The sequence below is a fragment of the Zingiber officinale genome, chromosome 8A, assembly GCF_018446385.1.
Source record: "Zingiber officinale cultivar Zhangliang chromosome 8A, Zo_v1.1, whole genome shotgun sequence".
NCBI lineage: Eukaryota > Viridiplantae > Streptophyta > Magnoliopsida > Zingiberales > Zingiberaceae > Zingiber > Zingiber officinale.
In genome coordinates this window covers 126494780-126522759 of record NC_056000.1, presented here as the reverse complement: position 1 = coordinate 126522759, position 27980 = coordinate 126494780, and the positions used below count along the sequence as shown (strand labels likewise).

General features: G+C 35.6%; 1 protein-coding gene across 1 annotated transcript; it reads left to right on the top strand.

The window, feature by feature from the left end:
• Positions 1 to 27980, top strand: LOC122010174. The gene is made up of 16 exons (XM_042566613.1): positions 1 to 329; positions 1566 to 1760; positions 3337 to 3411; positions 3644 to 3811; positions 4193 to 4356; positions 6574 to 6792; positions 7218 to 7344; positions 16232 to 16420; positions 17426 to 17512; positions 17694 to 17851; positions 21014 to 21133; positions 26116 to 26341; positions 26633 to 26692; positions 27002 to 27175; positions 27256 to 27365; positions 27529 to 27980. Exons 1-16 carry the CDS (start codon positions 144 to 146, stop codon positions 27692 to 27694), a joined length of 2424 nt encoding a protein of 807 aa, XP_042422547.1. The 5' UTR covers positions 1 to 143; the 3' UTR covers positions 27695 to 27980.

The window sequence follows — 27980 nt, the reverse complement described above, 5'->3', positions numbered from 1 at the left end:
ATACGAGGGGAACGGGAGAACGGCGTCTGTTCCGCCTCCGAAAGCTTCCGATTCAGACGCTCGAGCGATGGCGGAAGTCCACTGAACCACTTTTCCACTCGTTAGTTCGCCAAATCGTGCTTAGATCTTTCTGTGATCCAGCCATGCCATCAGTTCGCCCATGTTTCTTCCTCCTTTTGGCCTCTTTCCTGCTCCCGCTCGCGGCGGAGTCCGCGCAACAGGCTTTCCGACGTGATCCGGGACACCCTCAGTGGCATCACGGCGCCTTCCATGACTTGCAAAGCACCGTCCGAGAAGATGTCCGCCGCATGCTCCATACTAGGGCGGAGGTATCCTCTTCGTTTCCTGATTTTGTCCCCGCTGTCAGAATATTTGATGTCAAATTTGTTTTTGGTACTATGTTTGTGTGTTTCTTTACATCTTGAAACTCTGTAGTTCCGGAAGTTCTTTATCTTTTTAAGATGTATCTGGAAGAAAATGCCCTCCTTTTCATTGAAATCAACTGCTTCAGCGCATAATTGGTCAGTGGATCACTTACGTGAGAATCTCATCCGTTGGATATCATTTAGAAAGCTTGTTTCAAATGGAATCATTGGATTGTCTTGACTCCTAAGTAGCTTTATCTACCATTTTGCTCTGGCTATATACTTTTAATGTGTTAGAACTACTAGGTTCATTTCCCCAAAGCTAATTCCTGCTGTATGAATGTGTGCACAGTTGTTCCTCAGCTTTGTACTGTGTTCGATTTTCATTTATATTGAAATTGTCAAATCAATAATACACTGTTTATGACTAGCTAATAATCAGCCAAGGTTTTAGAAAACTTTCAAGGTGGTAGATGGTTGGCCCACTGTACATTGTAATTTGCAGGTGCATACAAAACATTGAAAAAATATTTATCAAAGCATTTATCACTTGTAAATTAATGATTAAGTTAACAATTATAAGTTACATGCTACCGCATCAAAAATTTGGTTTAGCATTTCACAATTACAACAATAAATCCTATAGTAAAGAAGGTCATCACAAACTTCCTTGTTAAGTTCTAGATCATTAAATAAATTGAACCATTTTTTTCACTGCAAGATAGCTTATCAAACTTGCAGATGCATCCACCTGGCCGCACAGGTGCCTACCTAGCTTGCATATGTGGATGCTACCTCTTAGAACACTTATAGTCAATAGACCAATTTCCCTAAAATTTGGAAACAAATTTATTTATGGCTATAGCATGACCGCACTTGTATGAAATGCTGTAATCTATTGGCATGTTGGGGTATGCGTAACTGTTGTCTGTAGCCATGGCCAGGTAAAGCAATGTCTGTGTTCCATTAACATCATAAGCTAAGAACTTATTCAAATCATCCCAAGAAACCACTCTTATAAATGTATGCTCTTTCTCAATGCTTTTTAATATCCTCTGAACAAATTTTTTTGGTTGAATATCTCCCGAACAATTTTAATAACATGACATAATTTTACTATTTGGTTTAACTATACTTGCTTTATAACATTTTGTTCAATGAAAAATATATTTCTGCTAAGTTTTAGTGCCTTTAGTGCAGGTTCCTTTCCAAGTTCCGCTTGAGGTTAATATTGTACTTATTGGTTTCAACGCTGATGGGGGCTACAGGTATAAGTTAGATGCTCACAGGCTTGAGGAATTCTTGAAAATTAGTTTTCCAACACATAGGCCATCCTGCCTTGAGACAGGAGAGCCAATTGATATCGAACATCATATCAGCTACAATGCCATACCTGTAAGTTTAGAATGTAAAACTCACTTCTTACTTCCACTATTTTCTGAATATAATTAAATATGCTTGCATATACCCTGAGTGTTTGCTATCCTGCATGCTATATATGTCAAACTAGTTAACTAAACCTGTTATACAATCTGAAATTTTATTAGCTAACTTCACATTTTGATCTTATTATTGCTTTTGTGATATATTGAATCACATTTTTTTAAGATGGTGATCCTTGGTTGAGAATGAATAATCTAACTGTATTTCATCTTCTTAAAGAGCACAGAAGATGCATTTAACTATTCAATACAATGAGAAGTCATAATTTTGTTTAAGAAATCCCATGTCATGGTTTCTCATATTTGTTGTTTGGTGTGGGATGGGACGAACATTGACTAAGTAAACAAAATATTGCACCACAAAATGTTCCAGCTATTTTGGATCAGGACATAGATAAGTAGCTAAGTAGAATGCTACAAGAAATTTCAAGTTGTAAAATTGAATTTCTAGTTGCTTTTCCATTTTCTTTCTATTGATACTTGTGGTTGCAAAAGTTAGAATCTTTTTTCTGTTTAACACCCATTCTATTATATTTCCTGTATCAGTAATTTTCCCCCTTATGATATTGTACTTTTCTTTCTTCTTTACCTATATCCATGAGCCTAAACAGTGACAGATTAACAAGAATTGTATTTTTTTCAGCAACCAAATTTATCATATTTGACCTTTGTTTTTCTAGGTCTTAGTACGCTTTCAAAAATTATCCTAAAATTTTGGACTTTCAAATGTCTAGTTGATGCAGCACCAGGCTGCAGGGAGAAAATCACTAGTATTTCATTATGAATTTCATCAAATAGAGAATTTTATTAACTGAAGGAGGAGAGTTCAGGTCTTTTAAAAGTTTTCAACTCAATAAAATTGAAAAATAAAATTAAACAAATGTGGTAAGATATACCCACTTACTTAAAGGACTTGAACAATTTTGAAAATGAATTCCTTACAACATAAAAATATAAAATCTAACTAAACTAGAGAAATTAACACAATTACCCAATACTCTTGTAAATCAGAGAGACTACCTATACTCATTAAACTCTAACCAATTTCAACCATATTAAAAGAGACCAAACTTTTGACACCTAAAATATGATAATTATTAAAATTTACTACAATTTAAAATTTAAAAGATAAATTGATTCCTAATTTGCATCAGGTGTCTTCTACCAAATTTTGTTTCACCTGTTTCAGTTTGTTCATAGTTTCTTTATGTGCTGTAGGTAGGCCTTGATCTTAAATTCACTGAAGTTAATCTTGTGTCATTATGCAAGTTGCATAAGTTGTGGCCAGTATATTTCTCATATCAGTGTCAATTTCCCAGTTTTTTTCTGTTGCATAATTTTTGGACTTGTTATTGCATTAACTTTGCATCATGCTCCAGATGCTCTAATTTTAACAGATCTAATGCTTCATACTCAACCACTCTTTTTGGGCAAACTGAATCAATATACTTAGAAGGATTCATATCTTTTTCTTTTCAATGAACAGTTGTACTGCTTAATTCTATTATTAGATATCTTTCCTTTGACAGGCTGGACAGCCAGAATTAATAGCTCTTGAAAAGGCATTAAAAGAGGCTATGGTTCCAGCAGGAACTTCTAGAGAGGTAATTTTTTTTTTAACATCAGTGCAATAAAGGTACCCAAATATTTTTCTTACTACATGCTTCTTAGTGTAAAAATTGAATTACTGTATCCTCCTTTTTAGTCATTTATTCCATATTGAAGAAGGATCTAATTTTTCTTTCCACATAGTCAATTATCCCTAGCAAACATTTAAAATTTGAAGATCTTTAAGACTTTAACTGCTAAACATCATGATTGGTTGCTATTTTTCAGAGCGAGTATGGAAGTGAGTTTCCTCTATTTGAGGTTGAAGCAACCCAGGTGGAACCAATATTCGAACAACTGTACTCATTTATATTTGATGTGGGAAGTGCTGAACATTCTGCTACAGAAATGGGCAGAAATGTTGCACCTGCAATATTTATTGTGAATTTTGATAAGGTACAAATACAAGTATACTTTTCCAAGAAGTTTCCTTTTGTTGTTATCCATGCTGCCTGGAAAATATATTCTCATGTCAGAAGAAAATAATTGTTTCTTGTTCTTTTCAACCTAAGGCCCATGGGCGTTGACAGGTTGTCGTCATTTTGTCTTAGTTACAAAGGTCTTATAAAACACGAAGGTACTTCTCTGCTTGTAAGAGTGGCTGTACAAGTTAATTTTATCTAGACTCAATTGAGAGAGCCTATAAATGTTGCATGCATTGACTCTGTTGCAACCTCTACATTGGACAGGGCGTTGTGTCTCTGTCATTGCCTTTTGAATTGCCAAGCTAATTACAAGTCTGGTTGCCTTGTATCTATGATTCTGTTACATTTGCAGGTCAGAATGGATCCTAGGAATAAAGAAATTGACCTTGATAAGTTTATGTACGGGCAAATTGGTGAATTGAACGAGGAACAACTGAAAAGGCAGGAAGGAGATTACATATACCTCTACCGTTATAATGGAGGAGGAGCATCTCAAGTTTGGTTGAGCTCTGGGAGGTAAAATGAATTGCATTGCATTTTTTGTTATTTGCAATAGTTATGCTTAAACTCTTCATGGTATTAAACTTTGAACAGAATAGTTATTTCTCTCCTCTTCTAGTCTTCTGTCAACTTATCAACAATTTTCTTTAATTTCTATGCATGTTCCTTTCTTTCTAAACTTACTTTTGTATTTACTGAAATTCTGGTTATGGTTCTTCATTCTCTTTTTTCATCTATCATCATGAAGTTGATTTGGATAAATAAATTCATCTCCATTATGGTGTTTCTTTCTTAGGAATGCTTTATCATTGTGATCATGACTAAGCATTGTTAAATGCAGTAAACTTGCATTTTGTTTAGGTTTTTCACTCTCAGCACAACTATCATCTTTCTTCAATTCAAAAAGTTTTTAAGTCAATCATTCTTGGTAGAAGGATTGAAGAGGTGGCCCACATGCCAAGGTGTAAAATATCCTTCGACTTGCAAGTCATGCTCATGCATGTCGATGCAGGCGAGCAATGCATCCAGATGTGATAGTTGCATGTGCTCCATGCCAAGGTGAGTTATGTGACCTTGATGGTTATTGTGCATCCGCATATGATGGGGACAGCAAGTCCATGCACAGCATTGAGCTGATGAGTGGTATTTTTGTGCACATCTAGGAGTCATGTGCCCACTCACTTCCTTGAGTGTTTGTGAGCATGGAGATGGGTCACCATTTTGTGGACCTCCCTGTTGTTTGTAGCCAAGATGGTCCATTCCACGTCTCTCGTATATGATGACCAACCCTGCATGGACGCCACCCTCTCTCACACCCTATTATGCAGTGGCATGCTAGCCTTTCCCTCGCAATCCCAAGGTACAGTTCCCATCGCCATCACATTTTACTCCACTAGACTCACTCATACTTTCTGTACTGCAAGCAGCACCAGTAACCTGAATTCTGCCTGCTGCCTCGATTGGCAGGCACTATTCGAAGTTTCTTCTTCTCACCGTGCACTGCTTTCTCTTTGAAAATTTAGTCCGGTCACTGAACCTTCTACGGATTTAGTGAATTTGCTCGCCTCATAACAAAAGTTAGAAACTCTTCCGTATATAGGTTTATATCCACTGTCTTCATAGTTGAGGACCATATCCACCACCACAGATCCACCCAAATCTGTAGAAGTCTCTTCCTCTCGGCATGGGAGCAGCAGTACAACCTCCATTGTATTCGTATCATTCAGGACACATCGCATGGGGAATCCCCAAACATACATCTTCCTTAAGTTGCTTCTTATACCTTTTTACTCTAGCCTCTTCAGCCTCAACCTCTTTAGACTACTTTCAACACCTATTCACATTGTTATTGCTCCTTTTCTTCTTTCAACACACTTGTTCTATCTGGTGATATTCTATCCAAGAGGACTTGAATGTCTTGTTCTCTACTTCTAGCAAAGAGTCAGGCTATATGCTATCCATTTTCCATCTAAGACCCTTGAGTATTTTTTTTACCCCTAGTCCATTGCATGCTCTGTCTGCACCACTTCAATGCCACTTGAAAGCTTTGTTCCCGGCTTCTCTCTTTGTTGATTGTGTTTTGCTTATATAAAGTCCTTTAGATGGTCTAACAAGCTGTACATAAATAGTATCTATGCCCAGCTGAAGAGGGAATGATAAGAATATTAGAGTTAATGTGTTTGATTTTATAGCTAGGCCTATATATACTATGTAATTGCTATTTTCTTCTCAAACTCAACAATCATAATATATGGTAGAAATTTCTGTATCTTAGCTAAAAGGTTAATCTTCAAAATTAACTTAAGAGATTGATTTTTTTTTTCCAACCAATCTTGGGCTATTTTTCTTCTTCTGATTTTTAACTATTCTCAACCTTTTTATCCACTTATTGAATCGGTAAAGATATTACTATTGATCCCAGACAACTTTTGATCAATCCTGGTTAAATTCTTGTTCTTATAACATAATTCACAGATATTGAGCTATTGAACACTTTTCTGTTACAGAAGAACAAGGAGAAAGAGCAAATCCTATATATTTTTATTTGATGGATCTGGAATGCTACTAATTGATGGATCAACCCTTGATTCATGCTGTCTAAATGCCCCACTTTATGCAATGACCTAACTGGTTTTAACTTCAATTATGTTTTGCAGTAATTGTTAATAGCATTAAGTTGATAATACACTAAGAACTTGTATTAAACGTAAGTTTTTCGTCCTCAATTTGCAGATTTATTGTGATTGATATTTCAGCAGGCCCTTGTACATATGGGAGGATAGAAACTGAAGAAGGAAGTATTAGTTACAGATCATTGCCTCGGTTATCCAAGTTAATTTTTCCAAGAGGATCAGGCATGGCTAAGGTAGACTCAACAGAAGCTATTTTCATCGGGCAGCTTAGTGCTTTGGTTTCAACTACAATTGAGCATTTAATAGCTCCAGATATCAGGTACACTTTTATGTTACATCAACTCTTTTTATTTAGCGGATTATGTTGGGGCTAATCAAGAATTAGCCAGAGGAAGTTGCATTAGTCTGATGATAAAACACAATCATACTTAAAATTTTGGAAGTCATTGTAGCAGCTCTACCTCTAGATTTCACCATCACACTAATATGTTGATGAATTTTCTTAGGACGTGTAATTTTTTTTAATTTTATTGTAGTAAGAGGACAAGTGTTTTTTTTGTTGTTGTTGTAGTAAAAGAGCATCCTGATGAGGATTTTTCATCTCTTTCTGGTTAGTTTGATTGGGTCTGTCTTGCTGAAGAGGTCACTAAAATGAGTTTTATACAATAGGGGAATTAAATCACAGCAAAGAAATATACACTGCCAATGTACCAATAAATTAACAGTGGGTCAAATGATACTCAGGTTTGAAACTGTGGACCTGACTACAAGGCTTCTTATTCCTATCATAGTCCTGCAGAACCACAACAGATACAACATTCTTCAAGCTGGTCACAATAGAAGCATTGATATTCAAGCAATTGAAAGAGAGGTAAATTAGTCTACATTAAAAACGATTAGCAAGAACTCAGCTTCTCTACTGGTGTATGTATATATCTTTGCATTTGGTGCTTATTCTCCATGAAGTACAAATTCTGTGTGGCTAACATTTAGATGACATTTGAGAAATATGAATTACAACTTGTCACTTTACATGGCCGAGTGGTTCTTAAAATACTCTTCACAAATTTTGAAGTCTACAAAAGCATATAGACCAGATAGGGCTATTTGTAAGATTAAGGCTAACAGATTTTCTTGTGTTACATTAAGTGGAACATTCACACCACAACTTCTTAGAATGTATCATGTCAAACCAAAATTTTTATTTTGTCATTGATGAAAGGACTTTTGAGGATATCATATTCAAAAATTTTTGTATGGCTTCGTATTCAAGATGTATGAAATTGGTTCAATCAAAGACGGTCACAACCTAAGTGATATAGTGTTATTGTCTTCCCTTGTCTGTTTGTGAGTATTTTATTTCCTTTCACCTATGATTTAAACTTGATAGTATTACCTTCTCTAGGTATCACTATGGAAGAGAAAGAAAAAGAACAAATTGTAGGATCTAAAACAGTGCTAGAAGGGGAGGGGGGTGAATAGCGCTCGCCATTTTTTTACTTTTTCAGAAAACACGAGAATACGCAGCGAAAATACACAAAGGCTAACACCTTTGTTTTTACTTGATTCATAGTCCAACAATGGCTAATCCAAGGCCCACACTCGTTGAGTGCTTTCATTGTGCAATTCACTAATAGTTTGATAAGTACAATATATCTGATTACAAGTAATGAAATGAAGCGTAAAAGAAAGACAATTATACCGACAACCCGGAAGGAGTATAGACTCGGAGGTTATTGTCGGAGTTACGTTTTAGCGTTGTAGCAGAGTTTCGGAGCAACATGAGCGTTGTTGGAGTGTAGAAGAATAGTGTCTGAGCTACTGGTTAAAGCTTTCTTTTATAGGGCATTTCGAGCGCATGGAGTCAACCTGATCCGATCCGACTTTGTCGGCAATTATCCACCTCCGGCGCCTGGATTACCTCCGGGAGTTTGGACCGCTGACGTGGCTACACCTCAGCAAACCTCTATCCAAGTCATCTTTATCCATTCCTGGATGCCTAGATCTCTCTTGGTTCCGAGCGCTTGGAATGCCTTTACTCCGGCTTTGATTTTTTTCATCACAGAGTTAACACAATAACAGACATAATATAAAATATAAGTACAAAATTATTTAGATGGTTTTGGGACTGTCCGGTCTTGACTTTCGGATTTCTTTGAAACTTTAAGTCAGACCGACGCCTACTATTCCCTCAACGGGAAACGCATCCTCACCTACTCCTCTCAGGAGAGTTTACCGTTCACCAAACATCCGGTCCTCTTGTCCTCCTGATCTGTTTGGACTCAGCATTCAATCTTTGACCTGCAGGACCGCCTAGACTTCTATCTGGTGTTCGTGACCTCAGGGCTTCCCACCTAGTGTCCTCGATCCCTAGAACTTCTGTCCGATGGCCTCGATCTGCCATGACTTCTATCTAGTCCACTCGACCAAGACTTCTTTGCCCAATCCACTCAACCAGACTTCTTGCCCAATCCACTTGATTAGGACTTCTTTACCTAACCATAACTAGGACTTCCTGCACACTCAATTAGCTGGTGCTTCCAGCACCAACACAAATTAGATGTATACAAGAGGAAGAATAGTAGAGTATGGATCAAGTTAATTTCCAGCAACAAAAAGTTGTTAAGAATCATCATCACAAAATTCTCTAGTGAAGGTGACATGGCAATGGCATCTCTTTATAAGGAATGATTCCCCTTAGGCACTTATAATAAGTTTCAATTATTTTTACAAAACTCTGACCATATGACAAAAATCCTCATGCAAATAATGATAGGCCGAAGAGGAATAACAGAGCAAGGGTTTGTTCATCTTTGTTCCAAACAATATTTGTTACAGTTATTCCAGTATTCCAATCATAAATTATTTCTTAGAATTCCATTCCTAGGTTTATTTTTGGTTGTTATAACTTTGTTCATATTCTAATTCTTTATATAACAAAGAAATTATAATTAGTCTTTGTGATTATCTTGTTCTATGAAATTATTGAATCCAAGTACTTTATTCTTGTTAGTTGTGCACTTGTGAATGTGATACTCTTCTATTGATGGTTTCTGCATAACATTTGATTCATAATTTACTAAATCACACTTTGTAATGAAGTAATTCGTTATACATGGGATGAAGAGCCTGAAGAGACCAGACTACGATAACATATAGCAAGTATTGTCATGTACAAACAGGGTTCAATTTCTGATACATTGTCTTCCAGCAAAGATTGTCTAGGCTGATTTCATATCATTAACGATCTTTGAAAAACATATCAAGCTACTTCATCTGCCAAATGCACATCATATGGCTGAAACCTACATAATGATTCTAAGATCTTATCAATACTAGTACCTTATCTATCACCAATTGTGTCACTTTCATGAATGTTGATGGGTGTGGATTATTAGCACTGCCTCTGATGCACCCAATGATTGTTTTGATTCTGATACTCTTAGATTCACACTTGAAGAGCCCACAAGATCACCAACATTTCTTGTTTTTGTCGCCTTGCCCTCTCCATCGGTCGATCTTGTATTGTAAACTATTCAAGAAAAACCTACCCCACCAACTAATCACCGTTATTAGGTTTTTCATTGTCCTCATAACAATGCATCATTGGATAGCAAAACCCTCCCTTTGGTACTAATAGCACGAAACAAAGCCAACAGTGGAAGAGAATTACATGTACTAGGAACTTAAGTTCTTTGCTTCTGTTGTTTAAAAGTAAAACAAGATAATTCCCCAGGAAGGCTATACACTTTGTTACTGCATTCTTGTAGATGAGGAAAGTTCCAGGGAAAAAAAAAAGAAGAAAAGAAACAAGATTTTGAAATAAATCATAATTTAAACATAGCAAGAAATAAAGATAATGTAAGATGATCAAATCCTTGCTCCATTGAATGAGATGATCCTTGTATTTCATGCTTCTCCACAGTTAGCTTATTCTTTCAATGACTTCTCTCAAGGGTTGTTTAGGAACTAGAAACATAAGCTACTTTGTTATGTTGCATCCTAGGATTATTAAAAAATTCAATAATACAATATTCTTATGTTCTGAGAAAGAAATTTCTTAGGGTTCTCATCCCCCCTTTCTCCTTATATTATTCAGAAGACAATGCTACACATAGGTCCCCTATACTATTTACATATTACATATCAGTATCTAACAATTCTCATGATTGTCAATGTCTAAATTGATTGGGTTTCGATATACAGAAAACAAAAACATGTTACTAATTCTTTACTTGTGTACCAGAAATGAATAAAAATTAATATCTAATTCATCCAGGAAAAAGTACAAATAATACACTTAGATCAGAAGAGTAATTGCTTCTTACTCTGTTTAGTGATCCCCACCCCACCCCCACCTTCCCCTCTAGGGTTATTTCAGTCATAGATTCTATAGGACCCACTGATCTATGTGGTTAAATACCTTGCGGCAACTTCTCATGTTCTTTTCATGTAATATCTCCGTCTCAATTTATTCTATTTCATTCATGAACAAAAAATCATTTTTTGATTTATTTTGTTATTCTATGATTGGAAAGGATGCTCATTACACCATGATTTTTGTATCAGAAGAATCATCTGATGTGTCATAGGAGATTTGCCTTTCATATTGATTCATTAATTTAATTGAATAAGGTTTTCAAGCAACTTTGTTGTGAAATATAAAAATTTTTAGTGGTGAAGAACTTCTAAGTTATTATTGAACTTGCATATAATTTTGAAAAGTTCAATGAAACTAGACAATTGGCTTTTGAAGCTGTTCGTGTGTCATTTAATGTGTGTTTCATTATAAATATAATGAATATATAAAGAATTTGCCAAAAGGATTATATGCTTAAGGTAGAGAGGTTCAACCTTACCTTTGTATGATGAGAGAGAAAACATGATGAGAGAGAAAGTGTGATGAGAAAAAATGAGAAAAGACGGTGTGATGGGAGAGAAAGCATGATGAGAGAGGATGAGAGAGAAAGTGTGATGGGCGAGAATGAAGAGAGAGGATGTGTGATGAGAGAAAATGTGAAGGAAGAGTATATGATGGAAGAGATTGAGGAGAGAGAATGTATGATGAGAGAAAAAGCGTGATGATAGAATGAGGAGAGAGAAAATATGATGAGAGAGAACAAGGAGAGAGAAAATTATATGAAAGAAAAATTGAACAAATATATCAAGGGTATTTTTGTCCAAAATTTAATTCTCATTCCCATTCCCATCAAAACCCAAAGGAGGAGGTGAGTTTCATCAATACCCATGTTTTTGGGTTTCATTCTAAAATTTTAATTCCATTTCCATCAACCAGTGTTCTAAAACGCGGGCTAGGCGGCCGCCTAGGCGCCGCCTAGTCGCTGTGCGGCAGCAAGCCGCGCCGGAAAACCCCCAGGCGGGTGACCTCGGCGGCCCAGCCGCCTAGGCGGCTCTCGGCGGCCCTAGGCGGCCCTCGGCGGGCCTCGGCGGGCCTCGTCGGGCCTCCGCGACACGTTATTTAGGTTTCACTGTTTTGGTATTTTGTTCGAAATTTCCTGTTTACGCCTTCGTCGTCTCTCAGCGCCGCTTCATCTTCTCATCGTTGCTGCGTAGCTGCATCGTTGCGTCGAAGGCTTCGTCGCTCCGGTAAGTTTTTACGTTTTTAAGTTTTTACGTTTAGACTTGATACATCAACAAAAGAACAGTGTTGAGTCATCGTCGCGACATGTCTCCGGCGACGCCGGACGCGTCCGCAGCCGCCGAACGCGTCCGACAGCATCGCGTGATGCTTCCAGCGGCGCTGGAAGCTTTCCGCGACGCTTCCGGCGCCGCTGGAAGCAACGGCGGACTTCGCCGGACGCGCCGGACACGTCCGGCGGAGCTTCCGGCGGCGCCGGAGGCCTCCCGCGAGGCGCCGGTGGCGTCCACGCTGTCGCGCGAGTCGCGAGTCTCACGGCGTTTTTTGTTTTTTTTAATTTAATAAATTCAAACAATTCCTTTAAAATTTAAATATATTTAAGATTTATTTTTTTAATAAATTTTATTAATTTATATAAAACAAATTTAAATATATAAAATTCCATTATTAATTTTATAATTTATTATTTATATAATCACTAATCAGATTTTAATATATAAATAATATATTTAACTTTTTTAATAAATAATATTAAATATTAATTTATATATTAACAGATTTAAAATTTATAATAAATATTATCATTTATCAGATTTAAAAATATAAAAAATATTTAAATTTTAAAAAATATAATACATATTATTAATTTATATAAATCATATTTATAAATTTTATATATTATTAATTTATATTAATCGAATTTATAAATATTAAAATTATATTAAAATTCTAATAAATATTATTAATTTATATAAATCAGTTTTAAAAATATGAAAATTAAATTAAAATTTTAAAAATTCCAATAAATAATAAATATTATTAATTTATAATTATATATAACAGTATAAAACAGATTTAAAAATATAAAAAAATATATTTAAAATTTAATTTATTTAAACACATATCTAATAAATTTTATTAATTAGATTAAGATATATAAAAAAATATTCTCAGACTGGTTAATGACTTAATGTTATTAAAATATTTTGTATTGTATGCCTGTATCTGTATAGTATAATTAAATATTTAAATTTTATTATCATGTTATGTCTTGTTAGTTATTAATATATATAATTTTTTCAGATTATATCTATTATCAATGGCAAGTAATCCATCTTCGACAGCATCTGTCACTCAACCCGAATCCGGGATTCTTAGAAGAAAGTCAAATGACATCGGATGGGAGTTTGGGATATTGATTGATCCTAAGAACCTCGACAAAATTAAATGTAAGTTATGTGGAAAAGCAATGTCAGGGGGAGTGTATAGGATAAAGGAGCACATTGGAAATATACCTGGAAATGTATCTGGTTGTCGAAAAGCATCTCAAGAAGACAAAAATAAGTGCAAACAGGCTATTTTAGAAGGGAGGAACAGAAAGAAGAACAAAATAATGGAAGAACAAAGTTGTAGAGCAGAGGTGGCTATTTCCGTAGATGAAGAAGAAGGTCTTGAAATTGAAGGGATGGATGGAGTTAAAAAACCTCTTCCACTTGGCCCCATGGATAGATATGCATCGACAATTGCTCCAGAAAATGCAGGCTCCAGTGGAAGTAAAGTACTTCGCCAAAAAAATATAAATGAGGCTCTTTTCAAAGAGAGAACTCAACAAGTTCAACAATATGTTGGGAGATGGGTTTATGAAAATGGAATCTCATTCAATGCTGTTGATAATGATAGCTTCAAGCAACTAATGGAGGCAGTGGGTCAATTTGGACCAGGATTCAAGCCTCCAACTCAATATCAACTTAGGGAGCCACTATTGAAAGCTGAAGTTGAAAGAACAAAACAATTCTTGAAGAAACATGAAGAAGAATGGGCAAAGAATGGGTGCTCGATTATGACAGATGCATGGAGTGATAGAAAAGAAGAAGCATCTTAAATTTATGTGTTAATTGCAAGGAGGGTACTACATTTTTAGAATCTAAGGAGTCTTGAGAGGAGGCGCATACAGCTGAACTTATTTTTGAGTATGTTGACAAGTGTGTTGAACAAGTAGGAGCTCGAATATTGTTCAGTTATAACAGACAATGCCACCAACAATATGGTGCAGCTAAATTGATGAGAGAAAACGACCGGATCTTTTGGAGTTCTTGTGCAACTCACACTATTAATCTCATGCTTGAAAGTATTGGCAAACTTCCACGATATAAAAAGGTGATTGAGCAATCCAAGGCTTTTACCATTTTCATCTACGCTCACCATAAGACTTTATCATTGATGAGAAGTTTCACGAAGAAGAGACATAGTCCGACCAGGAGTTACAGGTTTGCATCAAATTTCCTCACATTGCAAAGTTTGATTGAAAAAAAAGCTAGTTTAAGAGCCATGTTTACAAGTGATATGTGGGAGAAATGTAAATGGTCAAAAACAAACAAAGGAAAATTGGCTTACAGTGATGAGCATGAGTTTTGGAATGGTGTGACACTTTGTTTGAAAATATTTGCTCCTTTGGTAAGAGTTCTTCGATTGGTAGATGGAGATAGAAAGCCATCGATGGGGTTTCTATATGGGGAGCTACTTCAAGCTAAAGAAGATATCAAGGTGACTCGAATAACGTGGAATCAAATTATCAGCCTATCATAGTCATTATTGAGTCAAAAATGAAGGATAGACTTGATACATCATTGCATACCACTGCATTTTTGTTGAATCCTTATTTTTACTACAAAGATAGTTCTATTGCTCTTATGAGGAGGTCGTGATGGGGATTTTTGAATGCATGGAAACTTTGCATGCCAATGAGTTAGATCTACAAGATACAATTATTAACAAGGAATTTCCAAAATATAGAAATAAGACTGGGTTATTTGGAAAAACATTGGCAGTAAAAGCATGTGATAAAAATGATGATACATTTGATCCATGTGCATGGTGGAGTACATACGGTGCTCACACACCTAACTTGCTAAGGGTGGCATTGAGGATACTTTCATTAACTACAAGTTCATCCCGGTGTGAAAGAAATTGGAGTACATTTAAAGGAGTAAGTTTTAAACTTTCAGCCTACTCTTTAATTAAATTAGTTATAATTTTTAACGTCTATATTCAGGTACTAACTATAATATTTACTTTCTCTGTTTTTTTTTTTAGATTCATACAAAGAAAAGAAATAGGTTGGATGCCAACAGGTTGAACAATCTAGTATTTGTCCAATTTAATGCTAGATTGTTGAACAAACAAAAAAGAGAAAAAGAAAGAAATGTTGATGTCCTTCTTGCAAAAGATGCTTCAAATGCACAAGGTTGGATTGTGGACGGTGGGGAAGATGATGAAGTTGAACTAGGTTCTGGGCTCACTTGACAAATAGTTGATGAAGCAAGTGGAGCGGATGAAAATCTACAACCCCGAAGAAGCTCTAGAGTGAGAGAACTTCATGAAGATGATTTTGAATCTGAAGAAGAAGACGAGGATCACAATAATGATATTGAGTTTGTGTCCGATGAAGAACAAGTTATTGAAAATTATGGAGAAGAGGAAGCAGAATAAATACGAGTTTATGAGATATTATTAGTTGTGTAATTTTGAACTCATTTTGTTAAGACATGATTTACGTTATTTAACAATTATATTTTGCTTAGTGGTTACTGGTTACTGATTCACAATGCATTGTAATCTTGAATTGAACTATTGCTACTATTTTCCAATGTTCTACTGTTTGCTATATGATTATGATAACTTACTGCATGTTCTATTGTTTAACTGTTTTTTTTTAACTCATATTTACTAAGTCTAGTATATTTCCTTTGCACAAAACTATTAATTTTCTTTTATAGTTTTTCATTTTTTAGTATTGGAAAGTATGTATTTATTTCAGCATACATAGTTAGATCTCCATTGCTATGAAATTGTTTAAGACAACATTTAGATTTGTATATGACATTATCCACAGTCCACATGAAACAAGGAATACTGAGGAATCCGCCTAGCGCCGCCTAGTCCCCGCCTAGGCGGCCTAGGCGCTAGGCGCTGGTCCGCCGCCCGACTAGCGCCTAGCGAATTTTAGAACCTTGCCATCAACCAAACACAAAGTTTGGGAATGAATCTATTCCCTCATTCCCAAACTTCTAAACTAAACGCCACCTTAGTACTTTGGTTCCCTTCTTTTTTTCTCCGTTTTTTTTTACCCTAATCTTGTATTGAATTAATCTTTCTTCAGGTCAAGAAGATGGTACATGCTGGGCAGGAGGTAATAATCATTGGTGGTTCCCATGCATTGCATCAGCATGAAAAATTAGCAATCGCTGTTTCAAAAGCAATGCGTGGACATTCTCTGCAAGAAACAAAGAAAGATGGCCGGTTTCATGTCCATACCAGAACATATCTAGATGGTGCTATTCTTAAAGAGGTGGTGTTTTGTGTCACTTTTATGATTGTTTTATTTGGTAAATCCACTGCTCAATTTTATGAACTTCAATTTGTTTATCTTGTAGATAGAATGGCTCTCATTATTGCTATAATCATTTTTTTTGTAACTTCAATTTGAAGTTATTCCTATCTCATTAATTGTACTGTCAGGATGCATTTGTTGGAAGCTAAAACTTTGAAGTATGCCATGGACAGAAATATAAGTTGGACAACAGTGTCTTCTTACTCCTTGGAATGCTACTGAGAAGTCATGCTCATTTAGGTCATTTAGAAGCATACACCTTGGTTAAAGTGTGTTGATTTAGGTTGTGGAATCATGGATTCCTTAGAAGAAACACAAGTCGTGGAAAATAACACCTAAAGTCCCAAAGTATTCAAACTTTAGGATTAAGATGACAATCACATTAAAATTGGCTAGTTTTTAAGACATTCATAATCTTCATAAACTTAGATACCAAGTCAATGAACATTGCCCTTGATTCATACCTACATTAGTAACTAAGGCACTGTGTACTCTAAGATGAAAGAATTGAGAGGGAAATGAAGGGAGGGAGGGAAAGGAGGTGGAGAAAGGAGAAAACAAGTTGAATACTCGAGCAAAGAAAGAGTGAAAGAGGTGGAAATGAGTAAAACTACCAAATTGCCCTCCTTCCCCATCTGGTGCCGCTGCAACCCGACTCTAAGACCCTCCATGCCTTCTTCTCTCAATTGGCCTCCATTCGTCTCCAATTCTTAACACAACCGAATGGACTCTTTGGATTTTCTTTGTTTTCAAGGATTAACCATGCCAAGGACTTTTTTTTTTGGATTTCTGCGGTTGAAGAACACAGTTATTTCTCCATGTTATTTTGCTTCGACTAACTTCTGTTGTTGATTTATGTTTTCTAATATGTCAAGATATTTTTTATATAGTTTCAGAGTATTGACAGTTTTTTTGGAATACTTGCACATAAATAGTGTGTTAATTTAAGTTATGGTTACTTAGGAGATGGAGCGCTCTGCTGATGTGCTTGCAGCAGGTCTACTAGAAGTTTCAGATCCTTCTCTCTCAAATAAATTCTTTATCCGCCAGGTCTGTATCTTGACATGTAGCCTATCTCAATTTCAGGACGGTTGAAGTTGTGAACATTTTATAATTTAATGCACACTTTTTCTTTTCTTCTTTGTTAATAATAGAAAGAATATCTTCCAACACAGATTGCTTCTTGATTCTTTTCTTTCTCAAATTACTTCTTGATTCCTTTTTTCTACAGCATTGGATAGATGAAGTAGATAGCTCGCAAGATTCTGCAATCAAGCAGAAACCAATATGGGAAAGCTACAACCCGAGGCATGGCAAAGATAAGAAATCTACTGGGAAAAAGAAGAAAGGAAATTTGTACCGAACATATGGAACCAGAGTGATTCCAGTGTAAGCTTGACCTATCCTTTCAATTTCAAGCTACCTGGATTTTTCAAACCTTTTATAGATGCTTATGTAAGCTCATACAACTTCAGTGAATTTAGGGTTGTCAAATTTGAGTGGGTTGTTACATGGTTTAAATTTTTTAGTTGTATCGGAGTTTCGGTCTATGATCAGAACGATACGGTTTCGATATTGTATCGTGCCGTACTGATAAATATTTTTTTAATATAAAATATATTAATAAAAAAATAACTTAAATATTTAAAAAACAAAAAAATACATATGATAAATAAATAATTTTTATCATATATTTTTAGAATTAAAATAAATAAATAAATAAATATATATTAAATTAATGTGATAGTTCTATTAGGTTTAATAAAGTTTATTTAGATTATCCCTACTATATCTGAGAGTTAATTCAAATTATTAAACTAAGTTTTAATTAAAATTAACTCATGCTGTTGAACCCAGCTCGCGTCGGAGTCATGCTCCGGCGCAATTACCAGGGTCGCGTTGGAGCTGTGTGATCCCTCCAATGTAGCCGTCGGGGTTGCGTGACCCTTCTGGCGCGGCCACGGGGGTTGCATGACCACTCCGACGCGCGGGGTCATGTGACCATGGTGGTCGCGAGACTCCTCCGGTGCAGCCGCGGAGGTCGTGCTACGCTTGCATGCCGGTCTCTGCGCTATATTGGTGGGCGGGTGGAATAAAATGTTTCGCCCGTGTGGCCCAACACGAGATTTTAAACCATCAATTGTAACACATTCTAAATGCTTAAGCTGTTTTGAAAAAGGCTCATTCTGTAGTTTGATATTCTTAGAACTCACCCTTAGGTGTGTGGGTGGATGTACTGGATTCGACTAAGCCCAACATGTGCTCTAACTTAATTGGGTATCTATTTTTAGTTATTGAATCAAAAGCCAAGACTTCATGATCTAATACTATCTTAAATTTGGTCAGTCACCACTTATTATGGAAACTTATATTGAACAATCATAAGCTAGATTGGTTTTGTAGCTGTTTTTTTTTTCATACTTTCTGTAGCACACCTCGATTTGGTATAAAATGTGTTTATTGTATCTTGCAATCTTTTGCAATGATTCTTTTCATCAAAATGTGATTATGAACTTCTCTTTACTTGGTTACATGATTATATTATCTGCCATTATGAAAGCTCTATAAGACGAATAGTTATAGAGATTATAATGGGTTTTTGACTTCATATTGCCACCTCATATACAAAACGACATGGAGTAGGGCAGGATGGGTTATGGGATATTCTTCCTATCCCTGTGCCTTACTTCTTTTGTGGGTTGCATTTGGGGCGAACCAATAAGATATAATATAAAATATACATGATAATCAATAAAATATAAGGTATAAACTAAATTTCATTCTGAGATTTTGGTTCCCGATTGGAATGAAATATACCGAGTGTGCTAATGTTAGTGCAAGTTGATGTGAAAAGGAGGGGGAAGAGCAAAGGAACTTTCTTGTGAACCTTCCTAGGTTTAGCACAGTGGCAACATCATGGAAGCTTCATGGACCATGATCAACACCTCAACCTGAGACATTTATGTGGACCTTTGGTGGCTTGCATTCATTGATTTAGCATGGAAGTGTTGTAGTCTTCCTAGGTTTAGCACGGTGGCAACATCATGGAAGCTTCATGGACCATGACCTACACTGAGACACTTACACAGATACCTTCAGTGACTTGCATTCATTGATTTCGGAAGTGTTGTTGAGAAGCTGCGAAGATCATTGATCATTGCATTACACCTTAGCCTAAAGCGCCCCTTCATTGCTTTGAAAACCCTTGCCATATAGGAAGCATTCAACTGCGTCAATATTATCATGGAGGACCTTGGGATGTTTCGAGGTATCACGTCATTCATATGCCAATTGATGAGTGGAACAAAATATATTTTGCCAATGCAATCAACACACAACAAAATTGCAATAGTTGGTGCAAGGTAAAAAAATCTCATTTCATGTGTCTTGCATTTTTATCCCATTTACATAACAGATAACTGACGGGGCAGCTTAGGGTGACCTTAATTAGAGTGAAGCAGGGAGGGTCTTATTAAGGGCAAGGCAAGTCTTGCTCAAAGGGGGTTAAATTGTAAAATAGGAAATACAGGAACTCATGCTTTAGATTAATGTTAGGGTCATTTACTTCTTAATACTTAATTGAGATGTATACATTTTGTTCTTACGTGTAACAAACTTGTCTTCTTGCATCCATCTTTATATTGATATGTAGTATTACAGCTTTGGATTAAATTGATTAATGATTACAATTAAACAAAACAAATGCATTCAATATGATAGTGGGATAGCTCTAGAATATTTAAAGTGGACTTGTAGAATAATAATTGACAAATGACCCAAAATTTGGCAGTTTCCAAGCTTATGGCCCTTTTTTGATTGTAAGATCTTTAGGAATCATTTGATCTTTGTCAAGCCAATGAGAACATATAAAATAAACATTTTCCCGTAGGACCTTGTACAAACTTGTCAGAGACAGAGATTTGCCTTTCTTTGAATTCTCTTCCTTAAATTGATGAAATAATGTTCTCTGTAAATAATAAAATCATGATGAGAAGGCTGTTAGTCTCAACATTAAATTGCCTTGCATTAATACTTATATGTGAAAATTATATAATGATAGTTCAGAATTATGCTTTGTTAAAAATGCTTAAATGAAGAAAAAAATATATCAAAGTTTCATGTTTTTTTTGTAAAATATTTATATTAAAAAAATTAAGGGATAGGATACCCAAAACAACTTAGTAAATGATCGAATTGATTTGACTATTACTAGTGAAATAGGCCTGCATAGAAATCAATAAGGTGATAAGATCCATATAACACCACACAAAAAGTTGGGGCAAACATTGATGACGATGATGTACAATAGATTGCATGTTCAGTTGAGTTAAATCTAGGAATGATACAAAAGCTCCTAATTTGCAATCTTAAACTGTCAGAAGAAATGATGGATCTTGCTCATTTAATATTGATCTCTTTGATATTTGAATTTATTTTCAGATATTTTATTAGCTTTTTTTTTCCAGAAATTTTGTTTTCATGTGAATATCAATCATGCATTATAGAAAATTCAATTTTATGCTTACGCGTTTGTTATGTATCTACTGGCAGTTTTGTGCTTTCATTGGCTGATGTTGATCCTAGCCTTCTTATGGAAGATGAAAGTCTTGTTTGGACGAGTAAGGATGTTGTAATTGTCCTTGAGCATAACAATGAGAAGATTCCGCTAAGGTGATTCATGATACTCATCTTTGGTAGTTATTCAATAAAGCAATTATGCTGTATGAATAGAAAGCTTTGAGATCCTGGTAACAAAGTGAACTTAAAGAGTTAAATATTTAAGCAGCATTTGGGTATTTGGAGTATATTCATGATAAAAAGTAGTTAATTAATTTGAATGTATGACTACATCACACAATTTATGTTTGTTAATGAAGTAATTAATAAACCACAAGGAAGAACATTAGCATAGTAAATACTTCTCAAGAACAAAAGATCCCTTAAAATTCTGTACCTGTCTGTCTACCCATTCGGAGTTCCACTTTCCAACACAAATGCAACATAATTACCAAAGATCTAGGTGTATATTAGGATAGCTTTGTGTAGAACACTCAACTTGCTGACTGTTGATTAGAAATTAAAAAGCGAAGTTATGAAGTGTGCACAAATGTGTAACGTAGGCATCAGGTGATAACATGAACGTAATCATAAAATAAGGCACAACATAGATATAACATCAATGCTTCACAAATATCAATATGAATAAAACAAAGGAACTACGACAATGATTTATTGCAACAAGCACACAATGTAATTATCACCTCTAAGCGTATAATTTCTGCCAAAAATATGCACAGAATCAATGAAACTACTATATGATAGTCTGAAATAAATGAAGGTGTGAACTTAGTGTTATTCCACACCTTCCTATTCTGTGATAGAGAAGCACCACATGTCTGCTCTAATGTGGATATGGTTACTATTGTTGGCACGAGTTTTGTGTTCTCAACTCACCCTCATTGACATGGTCAACATATGGATGAGGATGACTGAATTAGTGATACCAACTTGTAGAGTTCCTGCAAAAACCCATTTCTATATCCATCCAAGGCATTTAATTACCTTTATATATTTGTCCCAAACCTATCACCTATTGCTCTGCCCTTAAGCATCCCATAATGTTTTGATGGATACCTGTACACAATTGAATGGTTAGAGTCCGTACTTGACAAAATTTCACCAGGTGATAACATACAATAAAGAACAACAATAACAACAATCAAGCCTTATCCCACTAGGTGGGGTCGCTATATGGATCCTTTTATGCTATTGAACTTTATCTCCAACTATATCATCTATATTTAAATAAAGTTTATCTTGTTTTATCGTGACTAACAAAGTCTTTTTTGTCTTTCTTTTCGTTTGATATGCGTGTTTGTCATAGTTTCACATCGCGTAACTGGAGCATTCATTGGTCGTCTAAGTACATGCCCATACCATCTTAAACGTATCTCTTGGAGTTTTCCCTTAATAGATGCAACTCCGACTTTCTCTTTAATATTCTCATTTCTTATTCTGTCCATTCTCGTATGTCCACATATCTACCTTGACATCCTCATCTCTACAACTCTCATCTTTTGCTCATGTGCTCAAATCATACCCTAACATTTAGCTTCATATAACATAGCAGGTCTAACTGCGATTTTATAGATTTTCCTTTAAGTTTTAGAGGTACTTTATGGTCACATAAAACACCCGACGCTCTCCATTTCAATCATCCTGCTTGTATTATATGTAAGATATCTCTTTCAATCCTTCCATCATTTTGCAAAAATGATCCTAAATATCTAAACCTCTCGGTTTCAAACAACTCACCGTATGCTATCTTAACAATTATCTTATTATATCTAATATTGCTAAACTTAAATTCTATATATTCTGTCTTTATTCTACTAAGCCCAAAATCATTCTCTTCTAGTGTTTCCCGCCAAGATTCTAGTTTAGCATTCAACTCCATATAACATGCAATAAAGAAAAATAAAAAATGTAAATCAATTAAACTTATTCAGGTATCTGTTGTCTTCAAATTCAAACTCATCTTTTTCCCATCACAAGTATTTACTATCTTATTCATACTCATCCCATGCCCCTTTTGCAGATAACCAAACCTGTTTAAACACGTCTGATAGTCATATGCCCAATGCAGTCGTAGATATATATATATATAAATATATCATGGTTTCCGTTCCGTGGCCCATGAATGTGCCATCAAAATTTTGATTATCCACAATAAGGCCATCAATTGCTAATCCCCTATGTCTGTCATACCTCTATATGGTGTCATAAGCATCATGATGTCTAACTCATACAAGTTATATACAGGCTAGATGCGAGAAGATAATTAATTGCATGTTAAATAAATATGATACCTTACATGAGTAACTGCATAAACTAGTTCGTTCCTTAGCTGATCATGACTGCATAAAGTTGAAGGGACTCTGCTATAGCTAGTCCATAACTCAAAAGATGATTTCTAAATGGATTTGCAAATAAGAATGTATAATAGACCAATAAGTAGTATGTTGTATAACTAGTGATATAAAAACAAATATAACTCCATGATATTACTGTATAATTGCATGAATATAGATCCTGAACTTCGATGCAATTTATCAAAAATCAATTGTATTATAAAAGAGTACAGATTTAGTAACAGCAAGCTAAGAAAATGAAGTAGATCAGCTTCATAGCGTCATGTATGGGAATATGCCAAGATCAAACCTGAGACAATATTGAATTAAACTTAGTGAACCACATGGTCTTAATTATCTTAAATAATCCCACAATCGGTTTATAATGGGCCTTAACATCTCTCCTTGATTTTGACTCAAACTGCCCTTGCTTGACCTGCAACTTGTCATGCCTACATATTCTTCACGGGTCTTGCACCATACACATATGTCACTGCATAAGATATCCCAATCATCCTATTCATATTGTCACTGCAACAAAGTCACTCGGCTTAACATCCCTGTGTTCCATCACACTGAAGTGAAAACGACTACTACCGCATTGCATGAAGATCCACACTGCAATTGTACTACCACATTGCACAAAACTCCACTCAATCACTGACTCGATCTTTTGCCCATACTCAAAACTTGTCAGTCACCCAACACACGTCTTTCCTAAAGAAACTTTGTTGCATTACATTAGAGTCCACTCAGCCAACCTCACTTTCTGCTCACACATTGCCAATTCACATCACTTTGACATACAATTCAGAACACAATGCATATCTGCTAATCATTTGATCTTTGCCTGTATTTCACGCAGCTTGGGCATGGAACCCAGAAGATAAAGATAAAGACATTATTGCTTGATTCAATTGCAACACCACCAAGGAATCATATGCAAAATACTTTTACTACCTACCTGCAAATCTTTGGCTACCATTTGATATGGAGACTTCCCAAAGTTGACCACTCCTCTACATGTTACTGCCCACTCAACACCTAGTTAATATGTCTGAGGTTTGATCTACACAAACAATGATCATTATAAACTTGAATCAATCAACTGAATTAGAAACACTGAACGCCAATGCCAAAGTAAAAGCAGATTATAACAAAATTTTCAATCAAGTTATAAAATAGGTATTCCATCCTGAGTCAGAAAGGAGCATAATACTTCTTAGTCATTCCATCTGAACAAATTGGGCTCTTATTGCTGTTTGTCTGCATGCCTGCTCACTGAATCCAAATTCAGTGTTACTGGGATTAAAAAAATTAGGCTTTCGCTGTTTGTTCTGAAATTGTTCGTGTCAGCGAAGAGAAAGCATAAACTAGAAACCTGCAGCCCTAGCTAGAGAAGATGAGGAAGGGAGAAACGTTTTTGTTCTTTTCAAAGTGATCTTATTTGAACTTAATCCAATTGAATTGAATTTGTTGATCTGATATCAATCCACTCTTCCTGAAAAATCTTGTAACAAATTGAAGTTAGTCAGAAGTGCTGGGAAATGTAGAAGTCTGATATCATGGAGCTGAATCTGTGTACTACTACAAGAGGAACTGTTTCTATAGCATTCTTTTGAAGGTTAGATGCATGTCGATGTACAGATTTATACTTTATATAACTGTTGCCAAGTTGGTAGCTCATCAGAGTGCTCTAGAATCATATATTTGCATCTCCACAAAATCTCAGATCCAAGAGTGTTGGCAATGGGCCAATATCCATTTCCCACCCATTAATTTAAGAAAAAGATAGATAATTTTGTAAAAATTAAATCTTCTAAGATTTTTTTAAAATTCTAAAACTATATTGAAATTTGCATATACATGAAAGGTTTTATTTTTTTCATTTAGTGTTTTAAACTTATGTTACGAAAGCATCATACTGCCTTAAGGCCAGATTACTTTGAGAGAAAATGCGAGGAGGGACATAGGGAGACTAGAAAAATTCGTTATTATATTTTTTTTAGTCAATAAGAAAATAACTGTCTGATTCCTATTTTTGTGCTCTCATTTTTCTTCTGGTAAACCATCCTTATTCCATCTGACTTTCAACAATTGTCTCAGAATCGCCTTTCCCATAGTTTGTATCTCTGAATACATTTCTCTCATCCTTAATTTGTGATGCTACTGTTAATACTTATAGCGTATGGAGTTGATATGATGTAGCAATTGAAGGGATATTATTGTGGAATTAAATATTATTAGATGGTGCATTATCAAATGACTTGATAGTAAGCATCCTGAGTCAGGCATAAAGTCTTATTGCAACTGTTAATTTACTATGAGTTTTCATACTCAGACCATACTCAAGTGTGAAGACTTTCTGGTTTAATGGCTGATGGCATTGTTATCCCACGGTAGCATGGGAATGGTTATTGCCGAGGAAATATTTTAAGCACCAAACTTAATTATGCACTGGTGCACATAAATTTTCTTCATGGTATTAGTTTATTATGTACCAAGACAAGTATATTTTAACTCTATTTATGAAGTATTAGGTTTCTTTAAAGCTGAATATATAATGTTCTATGATCAACATTTCTTGTCTTTAGAGAACTGATTCTTGCTTATATTCTTCTTTATGTTTTATATTTGATTTTAATGGCTGTCTCACTAACAAGAAATGAAGCCTTTGATCAAAATTTTCATTCTACAAATTGGCCTATTGTTTACACTAAATAATTCATCTTATTTTGATAGCTATGTATCGGAAACCAAAAGGCAACATGCTTTTCCATCCCTAGCACAGAGGCATATTTTGGCAGGCTTGGCTTCTACAGTCGGTGGGCTCAGTGCACCTTATGAGAGAGCATCACATATACATGAGCGGCCAATTCTCAATTGGCTTTGGGCTGTAGGATGTCATCCTTTTGGGCCATTCTCCAATTCATCCCAAATCAGTCAAATGCTCAAGGATGCTGCTTTGGTATGGAAAATATACTTTGCTGGTTTAGTTATGCCATAGTTGATTACCCTATGATGAACTAGAAGTTTACATGTCTTGAATTTTTAATCTCTAAATGTCGCTGAGGGCTCCAATGGTCTAAAAGAAATGCATATTGCTTCCACTGTTTGACCAATTTTTTCAAGAATTTTTCATCTTTGTGAAATGGTGATTGCATCTGCTCAAAAATTTCCTTCAAACTGAGTTTCTCTGCACATGCTTCTATTCTTTATTGTGTCAGATACCAGTTACTCACACAGTTCTTTGCTGCAGAGAGTCACAATATATGCACAAGTTGATTCTGCTCTTCGCAAGATACGAGAAACGTCAGAGGTATCAGTGATATCTTTCCTATTGTTTTGCAGCATGATGACCAAGTAGAGGAATACCTCGTAGATAATAAGGCTCCACGCATCTTATCCTCTTCAAACTTGTAGACTTGCCATGCAATCTACCGAACCCTCATAACTGAGTCTAATATATAGATAGATACTCATGAATCTTGACTACTTTTTTGGTACATGTCAAATTCCATCTCTGGGAAGTTTTGTTCTTCATGTTTACATGCCATGATGGCCATTTTAGTAAAACAAAATAAATCAGCCATATTTTTCTTACAGCCTAAAACATGACCCTTTGCAGAGTGTTCAATCCTTTGCTGCTGAGCATCTCAAAACACCACTGGGGGAGCCAGTGAAAAGCAAGAAAAAGAAGTCAAACACTGAGTTTTGGGTGGAAAAGTTCTACAAGAAGACAACAAACTTACCTGAACCTTTTCCGCATGAGCTTGTTGAGCGTTTGGAGGAATATCTAGATGTGAGATTAGTCATTTTGCTACCGTAGTCCATTTGTCCGTGGTGATTCAGGACTTTAATACTCTGTTTTGCTTTTAGCAGAAGCTTGAGGAACAACTCGTGGATTTATCTTCTTTGTTATATGATCATCAGCTAATGGAGGCGTACCACAATAGCTCCGACATTCTTCAAAGCACTATATTCACTCAACAGTGAGTCATCACTCCCCATCTGTATAGTTGACGACACCATGTGTAGTATTGTCGTCTCCAAAGTCCAGATTTTTCTCTCTTCATATGATTTAGCTAGGTTGGAAGCTGTCTTTGTTTAGCTAATGCCTTTTCTTGTTCGTTGTCATTTGTTCATTTATTGCAGATACGTGGATCGCGTTTTGGCATCAGAGAGGGAGAAAATGAGGTGTTGCAGTATCGAATACAGCCATCCAGCACAGACATCCCAGGCTTTTGTTTATGGGGGAATTCTTCTCGCTGGATTAGTCGTATATTCCGTTGTTATATTCTTCTCTGCACCTGTTCGCTGATAAAACCGCTGATAAATCGCTCAAATCGCAGAACTGCCCATGCTGACATCTTGATGCATCAATTACGCAAATTTTAAGCGGCATTAGAGTATGAGTTTATACTGTAACTTCTTTTCCTAGGAAGAGAATTTTGCTGATTGCGGAAAAAATAAATAACTTAAGATGACCAAATTACTTGCTACATGTTTTTAGGATGCCATGGAACTATATTCTGCCTGATCTAGCTTGAGATGTACATGATCCTATGACTAGTACATTGATCTTTAATTCTGCATTAGCATACTCA